Below are 24,538 nucleotides of genomic sequence, written 5' to 3'. Positions count from 1 at the left end.
TTGTAAGCTCATTAAGGGAGTAGATGCTGGTCACAAGTTTTAAAGTTGCTCAATACCTAGGGCGAGATTTGAATCCTCAACCACTAGTTAAGGTAGGAGAGGCTCTTGCCATCTCACCTAACCCCGTGGTTTCGATTTTAATTGTTCACATTTTCATTTTTTTTTCTTTGTCTTTTTGCCCATTGATTTTCAAATTTTCATTTCTTATTTTAAAAGAAAGTTATAATTTTATTTATATCTGTTTATTTTTTAGAATCAAACTAAATCAATAGAAATATCAAAATGATAGAATATGTAAACATAGAAGACTAATTGTGTAGTGGTGTTTGAACCAGACTGATCAGTTAGGGTATCGATCCGAAGAGTGTCTTTGAACCAGTTAGTTTAGGAACCAATTGAACTAACGGATTGAGATCTTTAAAAAAATAATTGAATTTTTAATAATTTTTTAATCAAACTGGTAAAGTGGAGGTCTGATCAGTTCAACTATTGGTCTGTTTTAAAAAACATCGTAACTCTGTTGTTATACCATCAAAATTATGCACAATTGACCAAAAAACATTAATGCGGTGATTAGTTATTCTTAGTTGTTCATTTTTAAAATAGACAAGAATTAAATTGCTCAGTATGTTTTTGGAGATACCAACTTTCTCAATTCAAATTTGAGAGGGGCTAAAGATGTGTTTTTACCAAAAATCAATTAAGCCCTTTCAAAAAGTTTTTACCTACTTGAGCCTTTATCAACAAAAAAAAAAGAAAAACAATTAATCACTTGCATCAAAGTTGATTGTGTAGATCATTACAATTTGTTGATGTGACAAATGATGACTTAAGACAATAATACATAGTGTGCCACATGTAATTAATGTTGAATATGAAAAATATAAAACAAATCCTAAATTTTAATAAAATTTGTATAACTCAGGGTTAAACTTTAAAAATAATATTATTATAAGGGACAACCACAAACCCTAAACGTCTTCATAGATTGCCAAACAGACTTGAAGGATGACTTAACTATACCAAAAATAAATAAAAAATTCTCTTCATCAAATAAAAAGTTCATATTGAATAGTTAACTCGACAAGTTTATATTGGATCTAGTGCCCTTAATAGTTTTTCATATATGTATACTTGTATTTTTTAAATAAATTAGTTTAACAAAATATTCATTGATTACAGTAATATTTTTTGTATATTGTACTCAATGATTTTTGCACGTAATGAAAAATGAAAGCAAATATTGGCTTATTAATTATCTAAAGTTTAACTAATACTAAATAATATTACATGGTTAGATCGTAATACAGAAAGATAGTTTATATCAATAGATAATCTAAATATGTTCTTAGTCTAATCGAGAATGAGTAAACCAATTGAAAGACTAATATGTCATCTACGAAATTCAATTGGGAGATACATTGTCTTGGGTGCTGAAGTGGATGGCTCTTAAAAGATAGAGACATAGATGTAATTGAATGGATTGATAGTACATCGAACATGACCCAAGTAGAATAAATTCTAGATCCATTTGTAATGTTTATAACTTGACATACTTTAGTCCTAAGTGGATGATGGATTATATATGTGTGACTCGTATACGTTAACGTAAATGAAAGCCTAAGTTCAAAGAGATAAGGAACTGAAAGCTAGTATGTTGGGTATAGGACTTCTGTAGTGTGTAGCATCATTCCACAACAGTAGAATTCATAACTTAGCTAAAGGATAAATGACATCCTCTCATCGACATTACATGATAGATGAAAAGTAAACATGACCATGAGTAATTTGTCTTTGTGATAAATGATTTCATTATTATTTGATAGTAATTGACTTTTCATTAAAGATGTAATGATTACCATAAGATAAAATAGTATCATATCAGGATAACAGATTTATTCTAAAGAGATTAAAAATATCATATAAGGGTGACACACTTATGAGAAGGTCATTAGACGAACACTTATTAAGTAGCTTTTGTAATGACATGTAACAAGAGATAGCTCAATAATGATACTTTAGTGGAATGACTTTGTAACTAAATAAAATTATAATTAATAGGTGAAAAAGTATGAACTTAATTATAAATTATTTTAGCCATAATTATATATATTCAATCGATCTCTCTACTAGCTTGAAATAATAAAAAATGGATTGCATGTAGAACCAATGAATGAAAATAAATAGAAACGATGAAGTAAAAGAAATAGATCGCATGAATCACTATCCACAATGAATGCGTTTTCTCGCTAAGTACAGAAATGACTTGAGAATTAATTTAAGGTTCTTCAAATTATTATTTAATTAATTATTAAATAGTTGAAGTTCGAAGATGGAATTAAATTAATTAGTCATTATGGGATTTGTTGAATAAGAAAATTAAATATATTTCATTATTTATTATATTACGGTAAAGTTGTCATGAGTCCAACCGAATTAATGTTGAGTTGAAAAAATTATTTAATTGAGAAATTAATTTAATTAGTTGATTAAATCATATTTATTTTGACAAATAGAAAATAAGTATTAGATTGGATAAAATTATAAAGTGTTGGGTTAAAAGTTTAGGAAGCACATATAATTGGACTCAATACATGAGAGGTCTAAACTTATCCCTCATGTAACACAAGGGGCAGCAACCTGTAACACCCCGATCCGTGTCCGTCGCCGGATTAGAGTTACAAGGCATTACCGATCAAAACCTGACTCAGAAATTTTTTTTTCACTCAACCACGAAATTTCATTCTATATATATATTTATTATCATCAAAATTTGACAGCATGTATATACAAAATTGGACAGCATTTATTCACCAAAATTGGGCAGCATATATGTAGCAATTTGGACAGCACTTATTCACAAAATTGGACAGCATGTATATACAAAATTGGACAGCATTTATTCACCAAAATTGGGCAGCATATATGTAGCAATTTTTGACCATTAAAGCATATGCATTACTACCGAATTCAAACCAAAAGAGATAGGCCATTTTCGCATGGCTTTTAAATACATATACACATTGGTTCCAAAATCAATATTTTAACTATGCTATACATGCCATATATTTGAGAACGATTTAGCAAAATACCAAAAGAAAATATCGATAGTGTGACGAGCTTAGCTGACGATCCCCGAACACGTAGCGGTCAGCAAAATCTATACGTCAAAACAATTATCCAACACATTGTAAGCTAATTTAGCTTAGTAAGTTATAAGCAAATAAACTCTACTATTTAAACCGATATCTCAAATAATATTCAACCAATTCATACTACTAAATCATCTTACCTTTGGCTTACCATATCATAAGATAATTATTCACTTATTACTATGATTTAACTAAAATCAATATAATTACATAACCATAAACATTTCTTCAAATTTAATCACAAGACCAAATACATTATGCATTTCCTCATCATGTAATATAAAGAATCATATTATATATATATGATTTCAAATACAATCACCACATAGGTTTAATACCTACAAAGCTTAACCTTAAAATACAACCATAATGTTTATTACTCAAGAATTACAAGTATTTACTCATTTTAATAATCACGATTTCTCAATAAGACAAGTACTCAATACTAATAGTTTTTCGAAAATATTTAATAAGTTCGCACACTTAGTGTTCAATAATCAAACTCGCACACTTAGTGCTTTGCCATTAAACTCGCACACTTAGTGCTTTACAATTAAACTCGCACACTAGTGCTTCACAATTAAATTTGCACACTTGGCATCGAAAGTCAACAACTCAATATATCTTATTTCAATAATTTTATCACTTCATGTATATATATATATCATTCAATTCAGCATAATTATTTAGATACTAAACTGATTTTAAAACGATACAATTATATATATGCTTAATAACTTACCTCGGATGTCGTCGACTAATAGATCGGCTACTCAACTACTTTCGATTTCTCCCGATCTAAATCCGTTTTCTTGGTTTCTTGATCTAAACATATTCAAATAAATCTCATTTAAACATTTTTTTCATTCAATTTAGTCTAAGAACATATAAATGGGAAAATTACACTTTTGCCCCCAACATTTCACACTTTTTACAGTTTAATCCTTTTTGCTCAAAACACAAAATACACAAATTTTGACCACACTCCTTAAGGGCCGAATGTACCTATTGTTCATACAAATCCTCACATTTCATTTATTTCACATTTTAATCCCTCAAAAATTTAATTTCACAATTTAACTCTAATTACTCAATTTCACCAAAACTTCCAATACAAAACATATTAATCTAAAATGTATCTTTCATTATTCATCATCAAACATCACATAACACAAATGTTCATCAATGGCACAACTCAAAATATTCATCAAAATAAAAAATTCAAACATGGGTCGAATAGTATTTGAAACAACGATCTCAAAAATATAAAAATTATCAAAAACTGAAACCAACCCATACCTTAATTTATCTTTAGAAGTGCCGAACATTCAAAAAGAAACCATGCATGAGTTCTCTTACACATTCGGCTTTCAAAGATGATAAAAATCATCTTTTCTTAGTTTATTTTAACATATATACATTATAATTATTAAATTACTTAATTAACCTTATTATAATAAATATATAAAACATATATGTAAAGGACAATGTTGTCATATGTCATCCACTAACTATATTTTGGTCTAATTACATCTTTAGACCTCCCACTTAAAAAGACAACAACAAATAAGTGCTTTTAAAATTTAACCTCTAAATTTTTATTTTACGCGATTAAATCATTTTTTATCAAATTGAATCTTCAAACGATAAAATTTTCACACGAATTTTTCACACCTATAACTTAACATATAATAAACACTAAAAATAATATAAAAATATTTTTCTGACTCGAATTCGTGGTTTCGAAACCACTATATCCGATTGGGTCAAAATTGGGCTGTTACACAACCCTAGTACAAAATACAAGGGTGTGCCGCCTCCTACTCTAGTTGGAGTAGGATCATATTTTCTATTTAAATAATATTATTTATTGAGTGATAATTCAACCAAGGTTCTTGTACTTCACTCTATAAATAGATCGCATGAGTTGACCAAAAAATACATTTCATACATATTGATATATCGTTATTCAATCAGAAAGTGGTGGTAATTTATTTACTAATAACTAAGAGTAAAATCTATTTTTTGAGAATTACAAGTTTTACCAGAGATAAATTATTTTCCCACTGAAAGTAAATAAATCAATCATTTTCTATGTTTTTGGTTCATGTTGCTTGAGTCCATAGTTGATGCAATTCATAATACAATGATAGCGGGGAAGGTCGTTCGGTTGAAAGCCACTTGAGTCCACATAGTACAAAACACATGTATAATTTTAGTTTAGAGTTTATTACTATAAATATCACAAAAGGGTACGATTTAAAAAAAAAGAGTTAAACTTCCAATATACCAATAATAATTGTTTTCTTAACTACACATCCAATTATTTGTATGAACTATTATAATTATTTTTATTATTATGAATGTTATAAGTATAACACATATAATTTAACGTAATCTTCTACTTTCATGTTTGCCTGTCAGTAAATATGATAAAAAAAATTAAAATTTTACTTTAAATATGACTATCAAAGTAAACGTATCACTCAAAACTTACAACATACCGATAATTTAGTTTAGAAGCTAAAATGACATTATTATTCAATGCATTTATCATACAACTAATTGATTTACATATTTTTTTCATAGATCAAAACAAAAAAATATTAAAGAGTATAAAGTATAGGTTTGTAACATGTTGATCTTTTAAACATTATACAAATACAAATTTTTAGAATGTTTTACTCATGTTTATTATATAAAATTAAAATGTTTTTATCAAAATAAAATAATTGAATGCATATCGAAAAAACTTTTCATCTATAGTTGTTCCAATATAAGATTTAAACAATTGTTCGAGCATACATCGTAAGAAAACGAGTTACGAGGAGAGAATTTGCTTATAATATTTGTTGATACAATTTAGATTCATCAATTTAATCTTTGTAAAAATTCGTTTAGAGAATGATTTTGTTTAACCAATACATGCAATGAAGTTATCATAATTTTATTTCATGAACCCGACACATCCATTTGTTGCTTAATAATATTAAAAAACAGATTAACACAACCAAATAACCGATCATAAACATAACATGGAATAATGAAATAGATCAGATAATCAAAGTTGATGAAGTACAAGTCACTTAAAAAGTAGTCATGAAAAATATCTAATGGTATGAGTACTTAAAAGAAAACCTTTATTAATAAAATGATTGTCTTATGGTAAATATAAAAGGTAAAAATACGGATACCATAATTTTAAAGTGATAGAGAAAGGACCACCCTATCTATTCACTGTAGTCTCTACAAGCTACCACCATCACTACGCATCTTAAACTCATCAAGAAATAGGGGACCAATGAAGTTAAACTTTGTAGTATTGGCCTTCCCTACAGCGCCGAGGGTTGAGAGAATATTTCGTCCGGATAATTGTGTAAACAGCTAATGCTACAGTTGCATTTGTAGCTGTTCACAGTTCCATAATGTGACTCTTAGCGATAGCATTCATTCCAACACAACGCACAAAAAAAACCCTTTTTATCTCATCACTCGCTTTTCGTTTTCATCCAACCCATTTATTTGTATATTAATCTTTCCGAAACTTCAAACCACATGATTAAATGATTAAAGGATGAAATGAGATACCACAACAAACTCGACTCATCTATACAACTTGTCCCCTATTTAAATCTTGAAACAACACCACATCTCCTTGTCAAGTTGTTGTTGACTTATACTTTTGCATTTAGTCATCGCTGTCAAAAACACCTTTCGGCCGTGGAAGTAAAAAAGAAAATGGTGAGGTCTTAAATTGAAACGACAGAGACACGGAGGCAAGTACTTGATGACATGGCATGACCCAAGAACCCGTGCGGTGGACCCCACAGTTTGATAACCAGGCTTTTTATTTCTGGTCTTTCATTCATAAAAATGAACCAAACCTCCCAAATCCCATCCCATCATCCCAAGAGTCCAAATGTACGACACGTGAGATTTACCGCATGACTGTAACGTGTCGCCGTTATCTACACACGTGACACTACTTCCTTCTTTTGGAAATTATTTAATGGTTAGCGTATGAGCTTATCCCGCTGCCTGGTTCCAATATGGAAATGCATGCAGAATTTTATCTCTATTTCTTTCTACTATCCAATTATTAACCATACTATTCATTATTACTTTAAAACATATAGTTCATGTAATTTTGGGTATCTAAAATTCCTTCATTTTTCTTTACACAGTATCAACCCAAATCTTATCTGTAAAAGAAAAAAAAAAACCTTCCATCTCACTGCTTCTATATATAGTATCCACAAGTGATAACATAGCTTTCTCTAATAATATCTAATATTATTTATGGGTCCTAAATGGTATTTTTTGAGTTGGAAATAGTGAAAAATAATAAAAAAGGGAAGAGAAGAAAAGTCAAGAAATAGGGACAGGATTAAGTTAACGAAGCACATTGAATGCTAATGACGTAGTTGTCTCATGTTGGATGGCCCTTCTTTCCCGTGACTTGGATCTTTCAATGCAATTATACAAATACCATTTAATATAAAATTGTATTTATATTATTTGTTTCAGTGTTTGATATTGATGAGTGGCAGTTTCTTGACGTAATACAAAAGCCAAAAAGTAAACAAGACTAGACACCATTAATGTTGTTTACTGGGGAGGGGGGATTTGTTTATCTTCTGGGTAGAAAACTATGCGCCTTACTTGGTGGGGAAAATGGACAACTTCTGAAATCAAAGCCCTTGGTTTTAGCCTCTTTTACTACCTATATTATATAATAATATATATGTCTTTCAAAAAAATATATATATATGAAAAACACAATGCTTTGGAAAAGGTTTTCCCCTTTTGTGTATGTGTGTGTTGTTTTGACCAATATTGGTTTTTGTTTAGTTGTTGACCGCCTGGTTTGCTTGCTGTTTTGCATTACAACTTTTATCAAATAAAGAAACTTAACAAACCTTCGAAGAAAAAAAAACTCTAATATGTGTGTTGCTTTTTGCAATTAAATTGCTAAAAATATATCTAACTTTTATAGGGTTTCTGCATTGCATGTGTTTACGTAAACCATGCTATAAAATTGAGTTTCTTTTTTTTATATATATATAACTTTTTAGAACAAGTTTCTAGAGGTGGGAAAACTTTAGAAAACAAAAAAGAAGGGGAGAAATAAATGAAGGAAACGTTGATGAAACGGTTTTGAGGGTTGAAGGAGTTTCACATGATCCAACTAAGGATCTACTCTGGTCGGTAAAAGGATATGCTTATGTCTCGGCTTCTTCCGTTGTCTGTCGGTGAGAGAAGAAAACTAATTAATTTATAAATAAATACATCACAATAATTTCTTTTACATCTTTTTATATTTGGTATTTGATAGCTATATTATGTTTTAATTAAATTTAAGCTGGAATCGAATCAAAAATTTTCAGCTAGTTTCGCAATTGTACTTTTATTTAAAGAAAATAACCCAGTAAATACCGAATTAAATGTGGAGTTCAAAGAAAACAAGAAACAAGAGGAGAGAAAAAGGTGGTAAAGTGAAGCCAAAACCAGAGGCAAGGCAAGCAGCAGCGCAGTCATCGAAACGCCGCAACACTTGCCCACGCTTACCTTAGCTGACGTTGGCCACACGTGAAGCCCCTCGGCATCTATTATTTTATCCACGGTTTCTATTAAAGAATTTTTAATTTATATCAAAATAATTAGGGTTAATTGCATTATATGTTGTAATCCGGTTTACAAGCTTGTCGTTTAAAATTAACACCTCAAATGTAATAGTAATTTGAAAATTAAGTTAAAACTTTGAAGACCTTAATAGGAATTATTTAAAATGTTTGGACGAAAAAAAAAAGGTGTTTCTGTTGCACGTGAATCCCTCACTTTCTCTCTCACACGTGCGGTTCTGATTCAGATTTACTTCTTTTCCTCTCTCTTGACTTTGTGTTTGACAATTAATCTCCTTTTGCAATCCCAATGTCTCATATCTTGTTTTCCTCTTAATTTATTAGGAAGGTACATTTAGTAATGAAGTATTATATAATTAAAAAAGAAAATTTGAGATTAAAGAGATGGCAATGAGTAATTAGTACAGAATCCATAGAATCTGTTGTAGTGTGAAACATCTGATTCACTCAAATTACTTTAGTCAACCCAAATATTTGTTCTCTCTTGATCCTTGATTACACCCATTCCTTCATTTTTCTAGCTTTTTATTTCATGCACGTAACCATTTTTGTCAATATTCACAGCTTGATCACGAACTGCCATATGTTTTGTATAAAAGATAAACCCCCATGTAAAATGAAAGATACTCATCGGACTTGATTTGATGTAAGCAGGGCACAGGAAAACCTTTGAATTGTACACTTTATAGTTATTAGAATTGAAGTACAGATAGGGCAGCTTTTAGCTTTTGTTTTTTCTTTAATTCCCCCAATGGTAAAAGAAACCTAATAAAACTGTAAAAGGCAAACAGAGCCCCTAAATACACAGGGCCATGTCCTACAAACTGACTTGGTGTCCCCGGAAACCTCAAAGGAACAAATATGCCAACAAAAATGTTCGATGAACTATGAACTTGAGCAAGCTTTAAAATCCAAATATCCATTGAAAACAATGGGGAACAACTCTGAATCAGGCAAGAGTTTTTAAGGATTGGAAGTCCGCAACATGGACTTGAGCAGCCCCCCTTCCTACAACTTCAATAAGGTGAATAGGTTGCAGTCAGCTGTACATGTTGAATTCAAGGTTTGCTTCTTCCTCTATATTCTCCTACGTTGTCGCTGCTTGAATCCGTTAGAATCGTTAATCTCCTCGCGGTTTTCATAAAGTCACTGCAATGGCAATGAGAAATTGATTACCATGCCCTTTGTGAGGGCATTAACCCATAAACATACAAGGTGAATGAGTTCTACCTGAATGGTTCTTCTCCAATTTGTTTGACAGCACCCGTAGCATCCCGATAGAGTAAATGGCTCAGAGTTTCGGAGTTTTCTATACCAAACATGTCTGCCAACTTTCTCTGCAGTTCATCATAAGACCCCAGCAAAGAAAGGTCGAGTGTACGACCGACATCCTCTGATTCCATGAAAACTTTACAGTGACCGGTCTCTAAATTGGGTTCAGTTTCTTGGCGATTGTTTTTGTACCACGGGAGACCTTTGCAGGATGCTCGCTCAGGAAGGCCTTGTTGATGAAGAGCAGATCCAGAACCATCGGAAAAGTTTGCTGCCTTATCCAGATATTCTGAAGAACTATTTCCAGTAAGAACTGGTGAGATTGTATCACCAGAGCAGCTGAGAGAGATTTGCTGTTCAGTAAGAATCGGCCGACCGAAAAGTACAAGCTGAGGTGTCTTTGCACCATCAGCTTTCTTGGTATTCTGTGAGGGATGGGACATGGTTAGCACACAAGAAACGTTCTCACTCATGCTAGGCTTTCGAATGTTTGGGCCACCATTGGAGGTCCTATTAGGTACAGGAGCGTAATCAAGTGGTGGGAAACTAGCCGGAAAGAGACCTGACTGCAGTTTATTGAGGTGGAGATCTGATAAAGATAGACCGTAATGAGCATGCCTGGCTCCCTGCATGCCAGCAGGAGCAGTGTTGGGTAAACACCCAAAGGGGTTGCTGGCCCCAAGGAGGTTGCCTGAAAATGTCGGCATTGGAAGTTGACCATCTAGGTGAAAATCCGAGTGCTGCGGCAGTCTCAACTTTTTCCTTGGTGGTGAAAAGGGAGATAGATGAATCGCGGGCATGTTCGAAACCAATTCCACCAGCCAAGGACTAACTCGTTTGACATTCTGAAGCAAATCTGGCTCGTCCCATGTAACCTGCAATACAGAACTTGATCATATAAGACCATATTCCAGTTGTTCGTTCACAGGATCCAAATATATGGTCAATGACATCTTTCATGTCAGCTTGTAACACAAAATATGCAATTATAAACAAATCATCATATACATGTCCCAATAAATTGGCAAATTCATGATATTCTCAATAAGAGAGCACAAGTAAGCTATCCTAGTAATAACCATTGCTATGAACAGCATGAAAATCGCAATGCATACATAGATACATGAACTGAAACAACGGAGAAACCATAGAGTAACACACAATTAGAAGCAAAGAGAACCGACCTGAAGAAGCCTCCAAGGTGAGTCAGGCCAGTGGAGGGGATCTGCGACTTGAACTGAAGATATAGTGCCCATAAACCAACTAATCCGAGAAGAATCCTCTGTTTCGAATGCCATTTTGAACCTCATTCCTGAGCACCACCGGATCTGCAATGCAGCCTTCACTAAAGAGGCCTTCACGCAGAACTCAGGAGTACTCGCCCTTGGGTAGTAAACGACCTCGAATTGTTGGCCATTGGAAGCAAGTGTTGCAGCTTCAATAACTTGTTCAGGCCTAACCTTCCTCTTCCCCATCAAATTACCATTTGAGCTAACCCCATTACTGCTTCCATTTCTCATCAGCTTGCCCTCATCTTCCCTCAGAAATGCTGAAAACCCCCCATACGGGATCATACAATTTCCAGCAGTAGCATTCCATCCGGTTGAAGACTCGGGTCCTCCACCAATCCCCCTCTTCGCCCTCCTAATTCCGATGCAGAGATCCCCATTTTCCGCCCTAAGAAACACAATCGAGTCACCAGCTACAAGCTTCTTATGGTTGACAAAAGTACTCCAGCCCGTAGTCAAAAGATGTCTCCTTGGGGTACCCCTGTAAATATGCCTAAACTTCCAAGTTTCCCCATGGACATCCTTAGCCAGAATGGTCTGAACCGGGGGATCAGCAGAGTAATCCAATCTGGGAAATATCGTTTCAGCACAGTACCTTGGAACTGAAAATCCCCCACCATTGTTAGCATCTGATTGAGTCAATGTCTTTGCAAAGGAAGCCGGTTTTTCTTGTGTTTCATTCCCATTAATGCTTCCTATTCCATCATCTTCAAAATCAGGGTCATTGGTGTTAACTGGGATCAGCCTGATTTTGGCGAAAACCTCGTCGGTTTCAGGATCGGCCATGAACTTAACGGCGGCGACTCTGCAGAGTATATAAGCTTGTATTCGAGGACAGTTCCTGAAATCAACAGTGCCACAAGCGTGCTCGGAATGGCCTTGAGGAAAGTAAAAGACTTTGGTGTTAACTGAAGGCATTTGAACCATTCCACCAGCACAAGCATGCCATAGCTGAGAATCCAAGCATTTCTCCATCTCTTTCGGTTTCTCTTTCGACTCCATAAAAGTAATCATCTCTCAATCCAAACAATGATTGTAACAGTGAAACTTTCCTTTTCCGTTACCACTTCTCTCTTTAAGGAAATGCTGTAAGAAAAGAAACTTATTCATCAAATTCAATAACCAAAAAAGAAATAAAGGATCAGAAATAAAGGGGTTGAATTGAAAGCGGAATTACTACCTTGAAAAAGCTTGTATGATCAAGGAACACTGTGATTAAGGGCGTTCTTCTTCGCAAAGGCCAGAATATCCAGCGAAAATCTTCTTTGATCTTCAATCCTCACCAGAAAGAGAATCCAAAACAAAAACTTGGAATTCCACAGAATCTCATCATTCTGTTGCCAAAATAAGAGCCAACTTCAGATTCCAAAAAGCTCCATTTTTTTTCTCACAAAATATCTAAGGCTTCATTAAACAACATTCAAAGCTTCCCAAGAGTCTGTCTTCCTCCAATTAAAAGAGTTTTGTAGCCTCCCTATAACTAGCTATGAACAACAAAATCTACCCCAAGGAAACACTTTTTTTATGGTAAAAAATCAGAGACTAAAAGAGAGAGAGAAAAAAAGACAACTGTTCAATTCACCATGTTTTGAGTTCACCATCAAAACTTCACTACAAAAATTAAGATCCATTAAAAATAGGGAAAAAAGAAACCCAGAAACTAAACGCACACCCCCCAAAAAAAGAGTTCTCTGCTAATCTTACAGTCTCTTTGACCCCATAAAGAAACCCCAAAAACTCTGAGCAACTAACAACACACAAAGTTCCTGTAATCAGAACCTCCTCCAAATTATCCTCCTATAAAGACCCAAAGAGGATATCTAGAGGGATAAAAAGAAGGAAAACAGTGATGAATCTTCTTTGGGTGTGCAATTTCTTTCAAGGATTCAATCAAGAAATTACTCGTTGGCCGACACAGAAGCAGATAAAAAAGCCATTAGCGCACAAAGAAGAAGAATAAGAAGAAAGTAGGAGGAAGGGAAAATGAAGGGAAAATATATACATATAGATATATATATGAAGAGAGGCAACTTTTTGGATCATGCAAGTGTCCAAAAAGCATACACTGAAAGAACAGAACACCCTTTTAACACCTAAAATTATTAAAAGCAATATTAAAAACCCAAAAAAAACATAAATATAAACTCAAAAGATAATTTAGTAATGTGTTTTTTGTTTATTCATTTTATGTTTTTATTACCCATTTTCTTCGGATCTGAAGGAAACTGTATAAGAAGCCAGCAAACCAACAAAGATGTCTAAGAAGCCTATCCATATTTCAACCTTTTTCATGAATCAAATCATATTTCTTAAAATATCGTTTTATTAATTCTCATTTATCAATTTAACTACAAAAAAGAACTTATGTTTCAAAATTTTCATTAATATTCCATTATTTCACAAACCCCCTCTATCTTCATATGTTTGAAGTCTAAAAGCAAAGCTAAGGCAGTGGTTAACCAATAACAACACAACTTAACCGTGGTTCAAGTTTTACTCAATCAGAGTTAAGCGTGTACCTTTAATTTGGACCTTTGGTTAACCTCGAATTGTTTCACTTTTGGGATTGATGCTACTGTTGTCTGCTCTTTTCTTTTCTGTTTTTCACTCTATTTTGCCGCGAGTGGTTTATACGCTACTTTATTAAAATTCGGTAAAAGAATGATTTTTCGTTAAAAATATTATATCCTACGCCACGCTTAAGATATATATTTATGAAAAATTTTAATGAAAATTTAATTGAGAGATTTTATATATAGCAATTAACAATCAAGGATTATTATTCATTATATCGGAAGAAGGATGAATTCGAGTACGTTTAAACTTATTTTATTATTTTATTTAAGATTTAGAAAAAAATTATTTATAATTCTATATATTGTATAAAAAAATAATCAATGACTTAATAATAGTGTAAATATATTAGTTGTAAAAAAGTATAAAAATATTATTATAAAATTTCATATGAAGTTGGCAATTTGAGTTAATCAAGTGTAACTTAATTAGAAATTTTAAAAAAAAATCATTTTTAAAGGTATATATTTTTAAATTAAATGATAGCATCATAAAATAATTTAAAAATAAATTTATTTAATTTGTTACTGTATCGAGTATTAATCTTGCAGTGGTAAGATACATTGGATTGTTAAAGGAGAACGTAAGTTCAAATTCTGGAGTCGACATTATTGAGAGGGGCAACCACAAACCCAGAACACAAACTGTAAAACGAATATGAATAATATAAAAAATGGAAATTTTCTACGCATTCATCATAGTTAGAAGCTCCAGCTCCGTATCAAGGTCACGATCAATAGCGTCACTATCATCAATATCGATATCATCAATAAAAAAACCTTTAAGCTTGTTATCCAGGAACTTGTTCAGAAATATGTAATGAAAGGAACGTATGAGTTTGTCATTAAGTATTTGAACAAATAGGATCGTCCGGTTCCTATAGAACCTTTCACTAAAATACCCCTAGAGGGAGATAGGGCTAAGCGGAGCGAAAAGGTTTTCCACGAGACGAGAAATGAAAACTATTAGCCCCACACGAAGTTTGTGAATAAGTGATTGTCTGATAATCAGAATTCATTATCTAAAAAGTTTAGGGATCAAATTTCTTAAAATAAAAGTAAATGACTAGATTTCAAATATATGAAGAGTACATAAACTTAGAACATATTTTAACCAAAACATTCCTTTATGCAATGTCCAAAACTAATTGTAACCAAAATATTATTATAATTTTTTTTTGTTTTCTAATGTTTTCATACAAAATACTTAAATACAACAACTTAAACCACTACCTTTGTTTTCCATCAAAACCACTACTTAAAATAAACAACTTTTATATTAAAAAAACTTTATTTCTTAAGAAAAACTACTATTCCCATTTAAAACATACGGTTCTTTATACATATATATTTCTACACAAATACTTTAATTCAAATATTATCCCAAAAATATTTAAAGGTTTTATAAAAAATGAATAAGTTAAATTTAAATTGAATCCGAAATAAACAATCACAATACAAAGGAATTTGAAAAACCCCAAATTGAGAGCAAGTATTTGCGCTATGTAGATTTTTTAATTAGTTAAATAGTTCGTTTTTTTCCAAATCTTCAAGATTTAAAAAAACAAGTCGATTTTAAAAAGAGGGTGTGAAAGTATGTTCAATTGAACGAGCTTTTTACTGACATATTAGGGAAAGCGCATAAAGATAGAAGTATTTTTGAAAATTCTAAAGAAAATGCGTCCAAATGTACATGCTTTTCTTGACATATCAGTAGCGCGTATAGTTGAACGTATTTTCACACACTCTCTCTAAAATCGATCTATTTTTTAAAACTTAAAAAAATCTATTTAATTAATTAAAAAAAACCGACATATATTATCTATTTAGCCAAATATTTGCATCGAATGCTAGAATAGTGTACATTGGGAGGCGCGTGGGGAGGAGAACAAATTTTTATAGTTTGTGGTGGGTACTCCCATCCAACTCTGTTGTGTTAGAGCAGTGAATTGAGTCAAGTCTTGAGACTTGACCAAAAGTAAAACAAAGAAAATCTTTTGTTGGGTATTTTTGTCACTTTCCTTTGACAAAACAAAAAGGAAACCCACACGTTACCAGCCGCGCGTGAAGCTTGCCGCTGACAGTGATTTGGTTAACTTCAAGTTCACCTTAACAAAGGAATCTGGAAGAAGAAACAGTTGAGTAGACTTTTCGATTTGGTGAACTTCAAGTTTACCCTATTTGACAAATAACCACATTTGTGTGCACAATTCAACCTCACTGAAGATTAATTTAATAATCGTTTTAGCTCCGTCTACATGAAAAATCTTTTGTTCATTCACTCAATTTATTAATAACTTCAACAAACCTATTAGGTAAGAAGTGAAACTTGTTCTTAATTACCAGCAGCAAAACATTGCATACAAAGCGCAGCTCCAGTGGCTAAACAAGTCTTCATAATCTACCAATAGGACTCACCCTAATACGCCCAATCTGAGCTACTGGCAACTCAAAATAGCTTTCTGGGATTCACATCATATGTTTGCTCCTTTTTCTGGAGAGGGGACCTTAAACTAGGCTGAGGAGTTAGCTTTTAAGTTTTAAGGTCCAATCCGAGAGCTATAATGTGATGAACATTGTAAATTCGTCGACGTTAACTACCAGTTTCAACATTGAGCTCATCAATGTGAAGTTAAAGAAAGAATTTCAAATGAAGTTGTGTGTTAAAAAAGGGAAAGCTTTCCTTCTTCTTCTTCTTCTTCATGGAACAGTGACTGTTAAGATTAAGTGTGCAGCCGTATATTTTGTTGTCAGTCATTATTGAAGATCAGTTACTGATAAAATTATCCAAAGATTAGTAATGATCATTTATGATGATAGGGGGGACATGACATTTTAGCATCAAGGTTGTCATATAGAGGTACACATAAATATGCAAAATGTTGGAATCATAATTAAATTCAAGCTCCAGTCATGTTTTAAAATCTCCCATCTGCTGCCTTGCCTGATTATTAATCTCAACCGAAACTTGAGACATTTAACCCACATTATGTTTGTCATTAAAAATGAAAAATGTCTAAACAGTATCAGGTCGATGTGTATGGTTCAAGCATCATGAAGGTTTCAAATACATTTGGGTGGGAACATTAATCAAAGCCAGGACCATTCACTTAATTTATAACCTCCCTCTCTCTCCATTTTGGAAATGCCAGATATGGAACCATTATTCCCTTGTATTGTATAGCCTGTAAAACGTAAACTATTGGCCAGAAGTTTGAACATTTGTTGGTGCCAAGGACAAAGACAAAGACCCATTACCAAGAACATTAGCTGCATTAGGACCCTCCGCCCTTTTACGTGGAGATGAAACCAAATTTCATAATGGTTGGATTTAAAAGCACAAATCACACTGGATAACACACACACTATGATTTCTGCCATTTACTTCAATTTTAAATTTCAATCTGCAAATATTTAATCAAGTTATTTGACGAATATTTTCAAAAAATATTTTGTTAAAAAAAAAAACACTGATCAAGGATTTGAAAATCCGAACCCGAATTTATTACAAAGTAAATGAATTTGGACATTGGATTTTGTAAATTTAAGTTAAATTCAAATAATAGATATCCAATGGTTAATATCTGCACATGTATGTGCGTGGAAGCCACAAATATAAAATACAAATGTGTATTTAAAAATAATATATAATAAATAATGAAATATATAACTTGAAACTAATTAATAATAACACATTAAATATATATGATATTATTTTAAAAAAATTAAATTGTTTATTATTGTGTTGTCATCAATCTTAAATCGGTGTTAACTTTCGATGCTAACTCAATCAAGTGCATTGTTAATATATATATACAAATGGTGGAAGTAATAAAGTATGTATAAAAATATCAAAATAAATCTTTAAATAAGTGGTAAATTAAAGATTTTACTCATGCAATTAGTTCAAGTCTCATCATATGCATATTTTTACCGGTTTTTTAAATAAAAATATTAAAATACCATTAAATAATATAATTAATTTTAATTATGGAAGGGCATGTTTAAAATTTCTCTAACCGAGTTGGTAACCCTATTGATAAAGATAATAACTTGTACATATTAAAATAAAAATGAATCTTTAGTCGAGTGGTATACGTATAATTTATTTTAATATATACGTATAGGTAACTGAATGTATTTCCATCATTACGCACATCTTTCTTGGCTAACATCATGATCATCATTAGAATGGAAAAGGCATATATAAAACTACCAACAATTAAAAGCCAGCGTGGCCTTCTTCGGACACGGACAATCCATACGCATTACAATTACAATCTCCCTCCCGCGATGATAGCTAACCTAACCCAACTGTACGTGTCACACCTCAGTAACATGTTTTATGGGTAAAACTACATTTTTGGAGCTAATTTTCGTTATTGGTTGCATTGATTACAAAGATGCACCATTAATTACTTCAATTCAATAATTACCCTTTTTTACTATTTAGTCCCCTCTTCCTTTTACTTTTTCTCTTTCATTTCATTTTAATGTATATTTTTACACTGACATTTACATTTATATTTTAGGTAAATCATCCTTTCCATGTTTTCCATTTTATTTTAATTAGGAATTGGAATAATACATTTTTGGCATCACTCTTTTCTTTTGGAATGAATTAATTTTTGGTTTAAGGGCGTAAAAAACTTTTAATTTAAAAATAATAATTAAATCTTTACTTTTTATGCACGTATTTGAATTTTTAAAATGTATCAAAAAATCTTTAAATTTTTTCAAAAAAAGCAATTAAGTCACTGGTCTTATTAAAAATTATAAAAATTTAAAATCAATAAAAGTTATAAATATTATTAATTTTTAATAAAAAATTCAAATATTAAATATTAAATATTTTTTAAAAATAGAAAAAAAAATCGTTAAAAATATAAAAAGTTGTAAAATTTTATAAAAATTGTCAAAAATTATAAAATATATAGAAATATAAAAAATTATAAAATTTTATAAAGTCATAAGCAAATTATACAAAATGTAAAGAAATATAAATATCATAAAAAAATTATAAAAATTATCGTATCAAAAGGAGCATTCTATAACTTTTATTTATTTTTATTTTTTTATCATTTTTCGTCATATGTCACGCTGTATTACGACACGTGATGACTTTAATTAAAAAAACTAGAGGTCATTAGTTTTTTTATGCTTTTTTATAAAATTTTACAATTTTTTTTATATTTTTAAGATTTTTATAAAAAATTCTAATTTTTAATAAATTTTTAATTTTTAAAAATTTTATTAGAATTTAATAATTTTTCTAAATTTTTTTTATTTTTCTAATTTTTAATAAGACCATGGGCTTAATTGCTTATTTGAAAAATTTTGAGGGTCTTTTTGAGGCATTTTGAAAGTTCAAGTACCTAATTGAGTGAAAAAAAAGTAGGGGCTTTATTGCTTCTTTTGAAGAAGTTTGAGGGCCTTTTTGATGCATTTTAAAAGTTCAAGTGCTCAATTGAGTGCAAAAAAAAAAAAAGCTTAATTGCTATTTAAAAAAAAATCTAAAAGCTTTTTACACCCTTCAACCTTAATATTTGAACATATATTTAATAAGAGTTAAAATAAAAAATTAATCAAATTCCCTTTCAAGTTACAAACATCTTTTTTATAGAAATTAATAACAATGCTTTTGGTTCTGTTTTAAGCATCAAACTATTAATTTTTTTAATTTAATTGAAATTAAATATTTTATTAGAAAATGACAGGTAAAGGAAATAATGCAAAAGGGCTACACTAACATTTGAACCAACTTTATAAGAAGTTGAGAGATATCTATTGTCTGTTAACCATATGTGGAAAAACAAAGCTATACTCTTAATTAGTATATTATCAGAAATGCTGACAGATAGCATTGCTACATTCACCAAAATAATTGCCTTCAACCATGTTGTTTGCCTACTGGTTCTGGTTTTTGCCTAGATGATGACGATGTTGACTACAGGGACGAAGCAGAAAAAATATTTTAAAAAGGTTAAAGTATCATTACAGTAATTTGTAATTTTTCAAGGGACTTCAAATATATATTTACCATGAAAGCGACAGACGGGTTGTATGGTCCCACCGCTCTAATTTTGCAACATAAGCAGATTAGGCTGGTGGTTGCAGCACATATATACCATACTTTTGCCTATCCATTTATAACTTCACTTTTCTCATAAAAGTGACTATAAAATTATGCATCTCATTTATTTATTTATCTTCTGTAAAATTAATGAACTCCAGTCAATCCCCTTACCTAATATACAAAAAAAAAAAAGCGTGAAGAATTGTTACCCCCCCTTCTCTCAATCAAATTTTGGGTTTGGGCTTAAAGGTTAAAAAGTTCCAGTTAAAAGGCCTTATTGTAAAGAGCCCAGGCGACGCTACCAATGGTGACTACTCCACGGGATGACAAAAATGAGCCTCGAGCATGAAATGAAACTCTCAAATAAATAATCTAGGACCGGCTTTTGCCTCGACTGCAACAAACATAAAAAGGCCTTCTTCCACCACAAGGTTGTACAAGGGAGCCAAACATGTCAATAATTTGAAGCAACTATATCCAACGAGGCGAAACATTAGGCTACATTGTCAGTCACCCAATCATAAGATACTTGAAACATACAATAAAAACATTTAAATGGATATTATCAGCTTTTCCTAGTGTAAAAAGCAGCCAGATCAACCATAACGTCCAAATGCAGCCGAGCAGAATCCCACGAACAGGAAAATACTGCAGTTGCCAGCTTCCGGCTGCATATCTTAGGCGTCCCTGATAAAATGAGAACCAGCAAGTCGTAAGTAATGCAGTCCAATCCAACTTAAAATCAGTACAATCAATTAACATTTAATTTAGGACCAGTTTTCGTGTAACATGATAGTCTTTCACGTCTTCAACCTAAAATGTGTTATACCGTCAGATAAGTTGAAGGAGAACAAGTTCATATGCTTTATAGCTACGAAAACTGAAAATCTTCAAGTACGAAGGAAACCTCAGAACTAATGATAAAGAAAGCATAAAATTGACTAAATGTGGCCTGGAAGGCAAATCATTTTTTATAACAAAAAATCAATTAAATGCCCAAAGAATGAAGCTTGTACCCAAAGAATTTTAGCAGCATCAGTAGGAAATATCCGCACTCAAAATTGGCGCCTTGGCCTAGACTCTGCTACAGTGACCCGAATTGGTCTTCCATCCAAATCCTGCACCAGACAGATTTAAAGTAATTCACCATCATTAATGAGCTTAATAGATTTCAGGACGAAGCAATTTGTACAAAGTCATGCACACAAAAATCTAAGTTGCTATAGACATTCACACATGAAAGACCAAGGTAACGATGAACTTACACAACCATTCAAGGATTTAATGGCACTGTTGACCTCATCGGCAGATCTGTAAGTTACAAAGCCAAAACCCCTTGATCTACCGCTTTCCCTGTCATAAACGACTTTTGCTTCCACAACCCTGCCTTGCTCACTGAACAAGGTCTCGAGTGCTATATCATCAACACCCCATGAAAGGTTACCAACATAGACACGATTTGAAGCTCCCATAGGAGGACCACCTCTTGCTCCCATAGGAGGACCACCCCTTGCTCCCATCGGAGGACCACCCCTTGCTCCCATCGAAGGACCACCTCTTGCTCCCCTAGGAGAAAATTCTTCCCTACGAGGAGGAGGAGGTCCTGAGTTTACTCTCAATGCTCTCCCTTCCAATTCCTGCAACCAGAAGATAATTTTACGATAATCTCAATACAAGCTTGTGATAAAAACTACAGACATTATTAATTAATCACTTTTATTGGGGGGTATTTAGATACTAAAACAGTAAAAAATTAGAGCAAACTTGACATTTCAAACACCCCTTTCCCCCACAATGCTGCAAAAGAGAATGTGGAAGAAAGTTTAAAGCAGCTACTCCATATGTTGATCAGATTTATATGCAAGAGTAGGTTTTAAAGCTAAAACAAGACATTGCTACTCAAAATTTCTAATAATATGTAAGAATATGTTCATGATAAACTAAAAAAATGAAAAGTCACATTGTTTGGTATAGACATGTAACAAAGAAAATCCAATTAAGCAATGTGGAAAGCACTAAATAGTCATCGCATATGAAAAATTAAAAAAAGACTTACATAGCCATTGAACTGTTGAGTAGCAGCTTCGACTTCCTCGATTGTGGACATGGTTACAAATCCAAATCCCCTACTTCTCCTAGTTACCTTGTCGTAAATCACCTGCCACAAGAAATATTTCACCACATTAAACGGAGTGAACAATTTGATTCTAAGTCTACAAATGATTGAGAGACATAAAATCGGGTAATCACTAAGTAAAAAAAAAAAGTAAAACAAAAGTACCTCAACCATCTCAACGTTTCCGGCGTTTTCAAATAAACCCGCAAGCTGAGCACTATCCACAGTAAAAGGAAGATTACCCACAAAAAGTTTCAAGTCAGGGGAGAAAGTAGGAGACCTTTCTTCATCATCGCTGCCAAATAAGTCCTCTTCCTGGTCATACTCAGAAGAAACGGCAACTTTTGTAAGGAACCTGGAAGAAAAAGAGGACTTTTTGGTTAAAAGCTGGAAACTTGGAAGAGCAGAACAAAAGAGAGGCTTTGCATGGGGGGTTGGAGAAAGGGAGAAGAGGGAAAGTGAATTGGGAGTTGAGTCGGATAAAGATAAAACTTTGGGTTTGAGCGATGGGAGAATAAGAGATGAGGCAGATGTTGCAGACATGGCTGGTGTGGTTCCTTTAAACTTCGTTCTCAAAAGATAAGGTTTTCGAAATGGCAGGAAGGAGGAGGGTTTAAGAACAACTGTGCGGTTAGGTTAGATATTTATAGTGGGAGAAATGGAAAAAAGATATCAGCCTAGCCTAGCCTTTTCCATTTTCGGTGGGATAGGGATATTGGGAGCAAGTTGAGTTGGCTACTTGGCTACATTATGAGATCTGGGCCGTTCGATTTTTATGATCAGAAGATTTCAGTAGATATTTTGTCTTCTGACAAAAGATGTTGGAGTTTAGTTCCCATGCCATTCTTTCTCCTGCCGTCTTTCTTTGTCTTTGGTTTGGTTTGGTGTTGGTTATCACAATTGACAAAAGCCCAATGAAAATATTACAAATTTCAACTGAAAATGGGTCAGACTGTCCTACAGTTTATGGGTTTAACATTTCAGGCCTAAGCCCTACAATATATGGATTCATGTCTAGGTTAAATTTTCTTTGTAAAAGTCATCTTCAATATTGAATACATCCATCGCTCTATAACAATACTAGAATAATTTAATTTTGACCGATTAAAAATAATTAATCACGCTATTAATATTTTATTTCAATTCAATTTTAGATAAATTTTATCGATAAGCCTTCAATATTTACATATTCAATGAATTTAACCTTATTTCAAAAAAAATTGAAAAAATTATATAAAAATTTAAAATTCTAAAAAATAAAATAATAATAATATATATAAAATTTAGCTTCAGAAAAATAGTAATACATGCAAAAAAAAAAAGACAGGTGCGTAAACTTTGGGAGTTTAATTTATTATTATACCAATCAAAATTATGTAAAATAGATAAAAACCATTAATGTTGTGATTAAGTTTCCTTAAACACTCTCTTTTGATATTGGCCATTGTTAGTTGGATTTTGGTTTGTCAGCCAAAGACTTGTGGATGGCTTGGGTTTTGACAGCTAAAAGATCAAAATACTTATTTTTATTTTTATTAAAGTTGGGGTTTAACATACTGTCGAGTTTAGAGGCTTTGTGGGTTTGTATGCTACGGGCGAAGTATGGGATTAAGGATGGCATACCATCGCTCGTAGTAATTGCTCTTTTCTTTGTAAAGCTTTGTTTAAGGTGTGGCCTCTACTTATAGAAAACATTTTCTAGACAATTAGAGATGGTATCTCTATTAAGTGTTGGAGGGACAGATGAATCCCGAAGATCGACCCACTAATTAACCTTATTCCAGCAAGTGCTAAATGGTTATTGATTGTTGTTTAAGGGAGATGGTTACAGATGAAAGAACGTGGAATCTGGAACTCTTTCGGGTTTGGCTTTTTGAAGATTTAATTAGACGCATTACTAGCCTCATTCCTTTACATCATGCAGCATGCCCTGATAGAATTGCTTGGTTGGGAACCTCTTCGGTGTGTTTCTCTATTAAAAGCGCCTATCGTAAGATTAATGAGAGTTTTTGGAATCCTAAGGATGAAGCTTGGAAATTTTCATGGAAGGTTAAGAGACCTCAAAGGGTGCGGGTTTTTCTTAGCTGGCTCTCAAATAGCTGTTGCTTACTTAAGTAGAACGACAAAGGCGTGGTGTGGGTAGTGGCGTAAGATGTCTAATCTGAAGCCATGAAGTAGAGGACATATTACATGTTTTAAGGGATTGTGATGCAGTGAATAATGTATGGAACCGCATCCATCCCCCCATAAAGTAACCCTATTTTTTTCTGGTAATTTGCAGTAATGGATTGAGTCTAATTTGGAAAATCAACTCAACATAGTCTGGAGGAATGTCGATTCATCGTGCTTCTTTGGCCTAGTTGCTTGGCGGATATGGATGAACAAGAATATTTGCACCTTTAATGGGGTGCTGTGGAG

The 24,538-nt window shown here is 32.5% G+C and overlaps 2 protein-coding genes across 2 annotated transcripts; both read right to left on the bottom strand.

The window, feature by feature from the left end:
- Positions 1-9,458: 9,458 nt before the first annotated feature.
- On the bottom strand, positions 9,459-13,788 carry LOC107891134 (auxin response factor 18). The gene is made up of 4 exons (XM_016815814.2): positions 12,536-13,788; positions 11,251-12,441; positions 10,025-10,941; positions 9,459-9,943 (listed from the first exon to the last, which is right to left on the bottom strand). The coding sequence occupies exons 2-4, from the start codon at positions 12,367-12,369 to the stop codon at positions 9,853-9,855; spliced, it is 2,127 nt and encodes a 708-aa protein (XP_016671303.1). The 5' UTR covers positions 12,370-12,441; positions 12,536-13,788; the 3' UTR covers positions 9,459-9,852.
- A 6,611-nt stretch (positions 13,789-20,399) lies between these two features.
- LOC107891135 (29 kDa ribonucleoprotein A, chloroplastic) lies at positions 20,400-23,013 on the bottom strand. The gene is made up of 5 exons (XM_016815815.2): positions 22,286-23,013; positions 22,061-22,162; positions 21,270-21,641; positions 21,021-21,122; positions 20,400-20,691 (listed from the first exon to the last, which is right to left on the bottom strand). The coding sequence occupies exons 1-4, from the start codon at positions 22,661-22,663 to the stop codon at positions 21,060-21,062; spliced, it is 915 nt and encodes a 304-aa protein (XP_016671304.1). The 5' UTR covers positions 22,664-23,013; the 3' UTR covers positions 20,400-20,691; positions 21,021-21,059.
- Between the last annotated feature and the right edge of the window lie 1,525 nt (positions 23,014-24,538).

The sequence above is a fragment of the Gossypium hirsutum genome, chromosome D09 (genome assembly GCF_007990345.1).
Source record: "Gossypium hirsutum isolate 1008001.06 chromosome D09, Gossypium_hirsutum_v2.1, whole genome shotgun sequence".
NCBI classification, from domain to species: domain Eukaryota; kingdom Viridiplantae; phylum Streptophyta; class Magnoliopsida; order Malvales; family Malvaceae; genus Gossypium; species Gossypium hirsutum.
Note: the sequence above shows the minus strand (reverse complement) of the source record. Positions and strands in the feature narration are given on the sequence as shown.

Bases quoted from the DNA above. Each gene is read 5' to 3' on its own strand.
- LOC107891134 (XM_016815814.2), bottom strand. From the start codon at position 12,369: ATGATTACTTTTATGGAGTCGAAAGAGAAACCGAAAGAGATGGAGAAA. The intron at 10,942-11,250 runs GTCGGTTCTCTT...TCTGTATTGCAG, and splicing joins CACCTTGGAGGCTTCTTCAG to GTTACATGGGACGAGCCAGA. The intron at 9,944-10,024 runs GTAGAACTCATT...TTGCCATTGCAG, and splicing joins ATTGGAGAAGAACCATTCAG to TGACTTTATGAAAACCGCGA.
- LOC107891135 (XM_016815815.2), bottom strand. From the start codon at position 22,663: ATGTCTGCAACATCTGCCTCATCTCTTATTCTCCCATCGCTCAAACCC. The intron at 21,642-22,060 runs GTAAGTCTTTTT...TTCTGGTTGCAG, and splicing joins CTCAACAGTTCAATGGCTAT to GAATTGGAAGGGAGAGCATT. The intron at 21,123-21,269 runs GTAAGTTCATCG...TGTCTGGTGCAG, and splicing joins TTAAATCCTTGAATGGTTGT to GATTTGGATGGAAGACCAAT.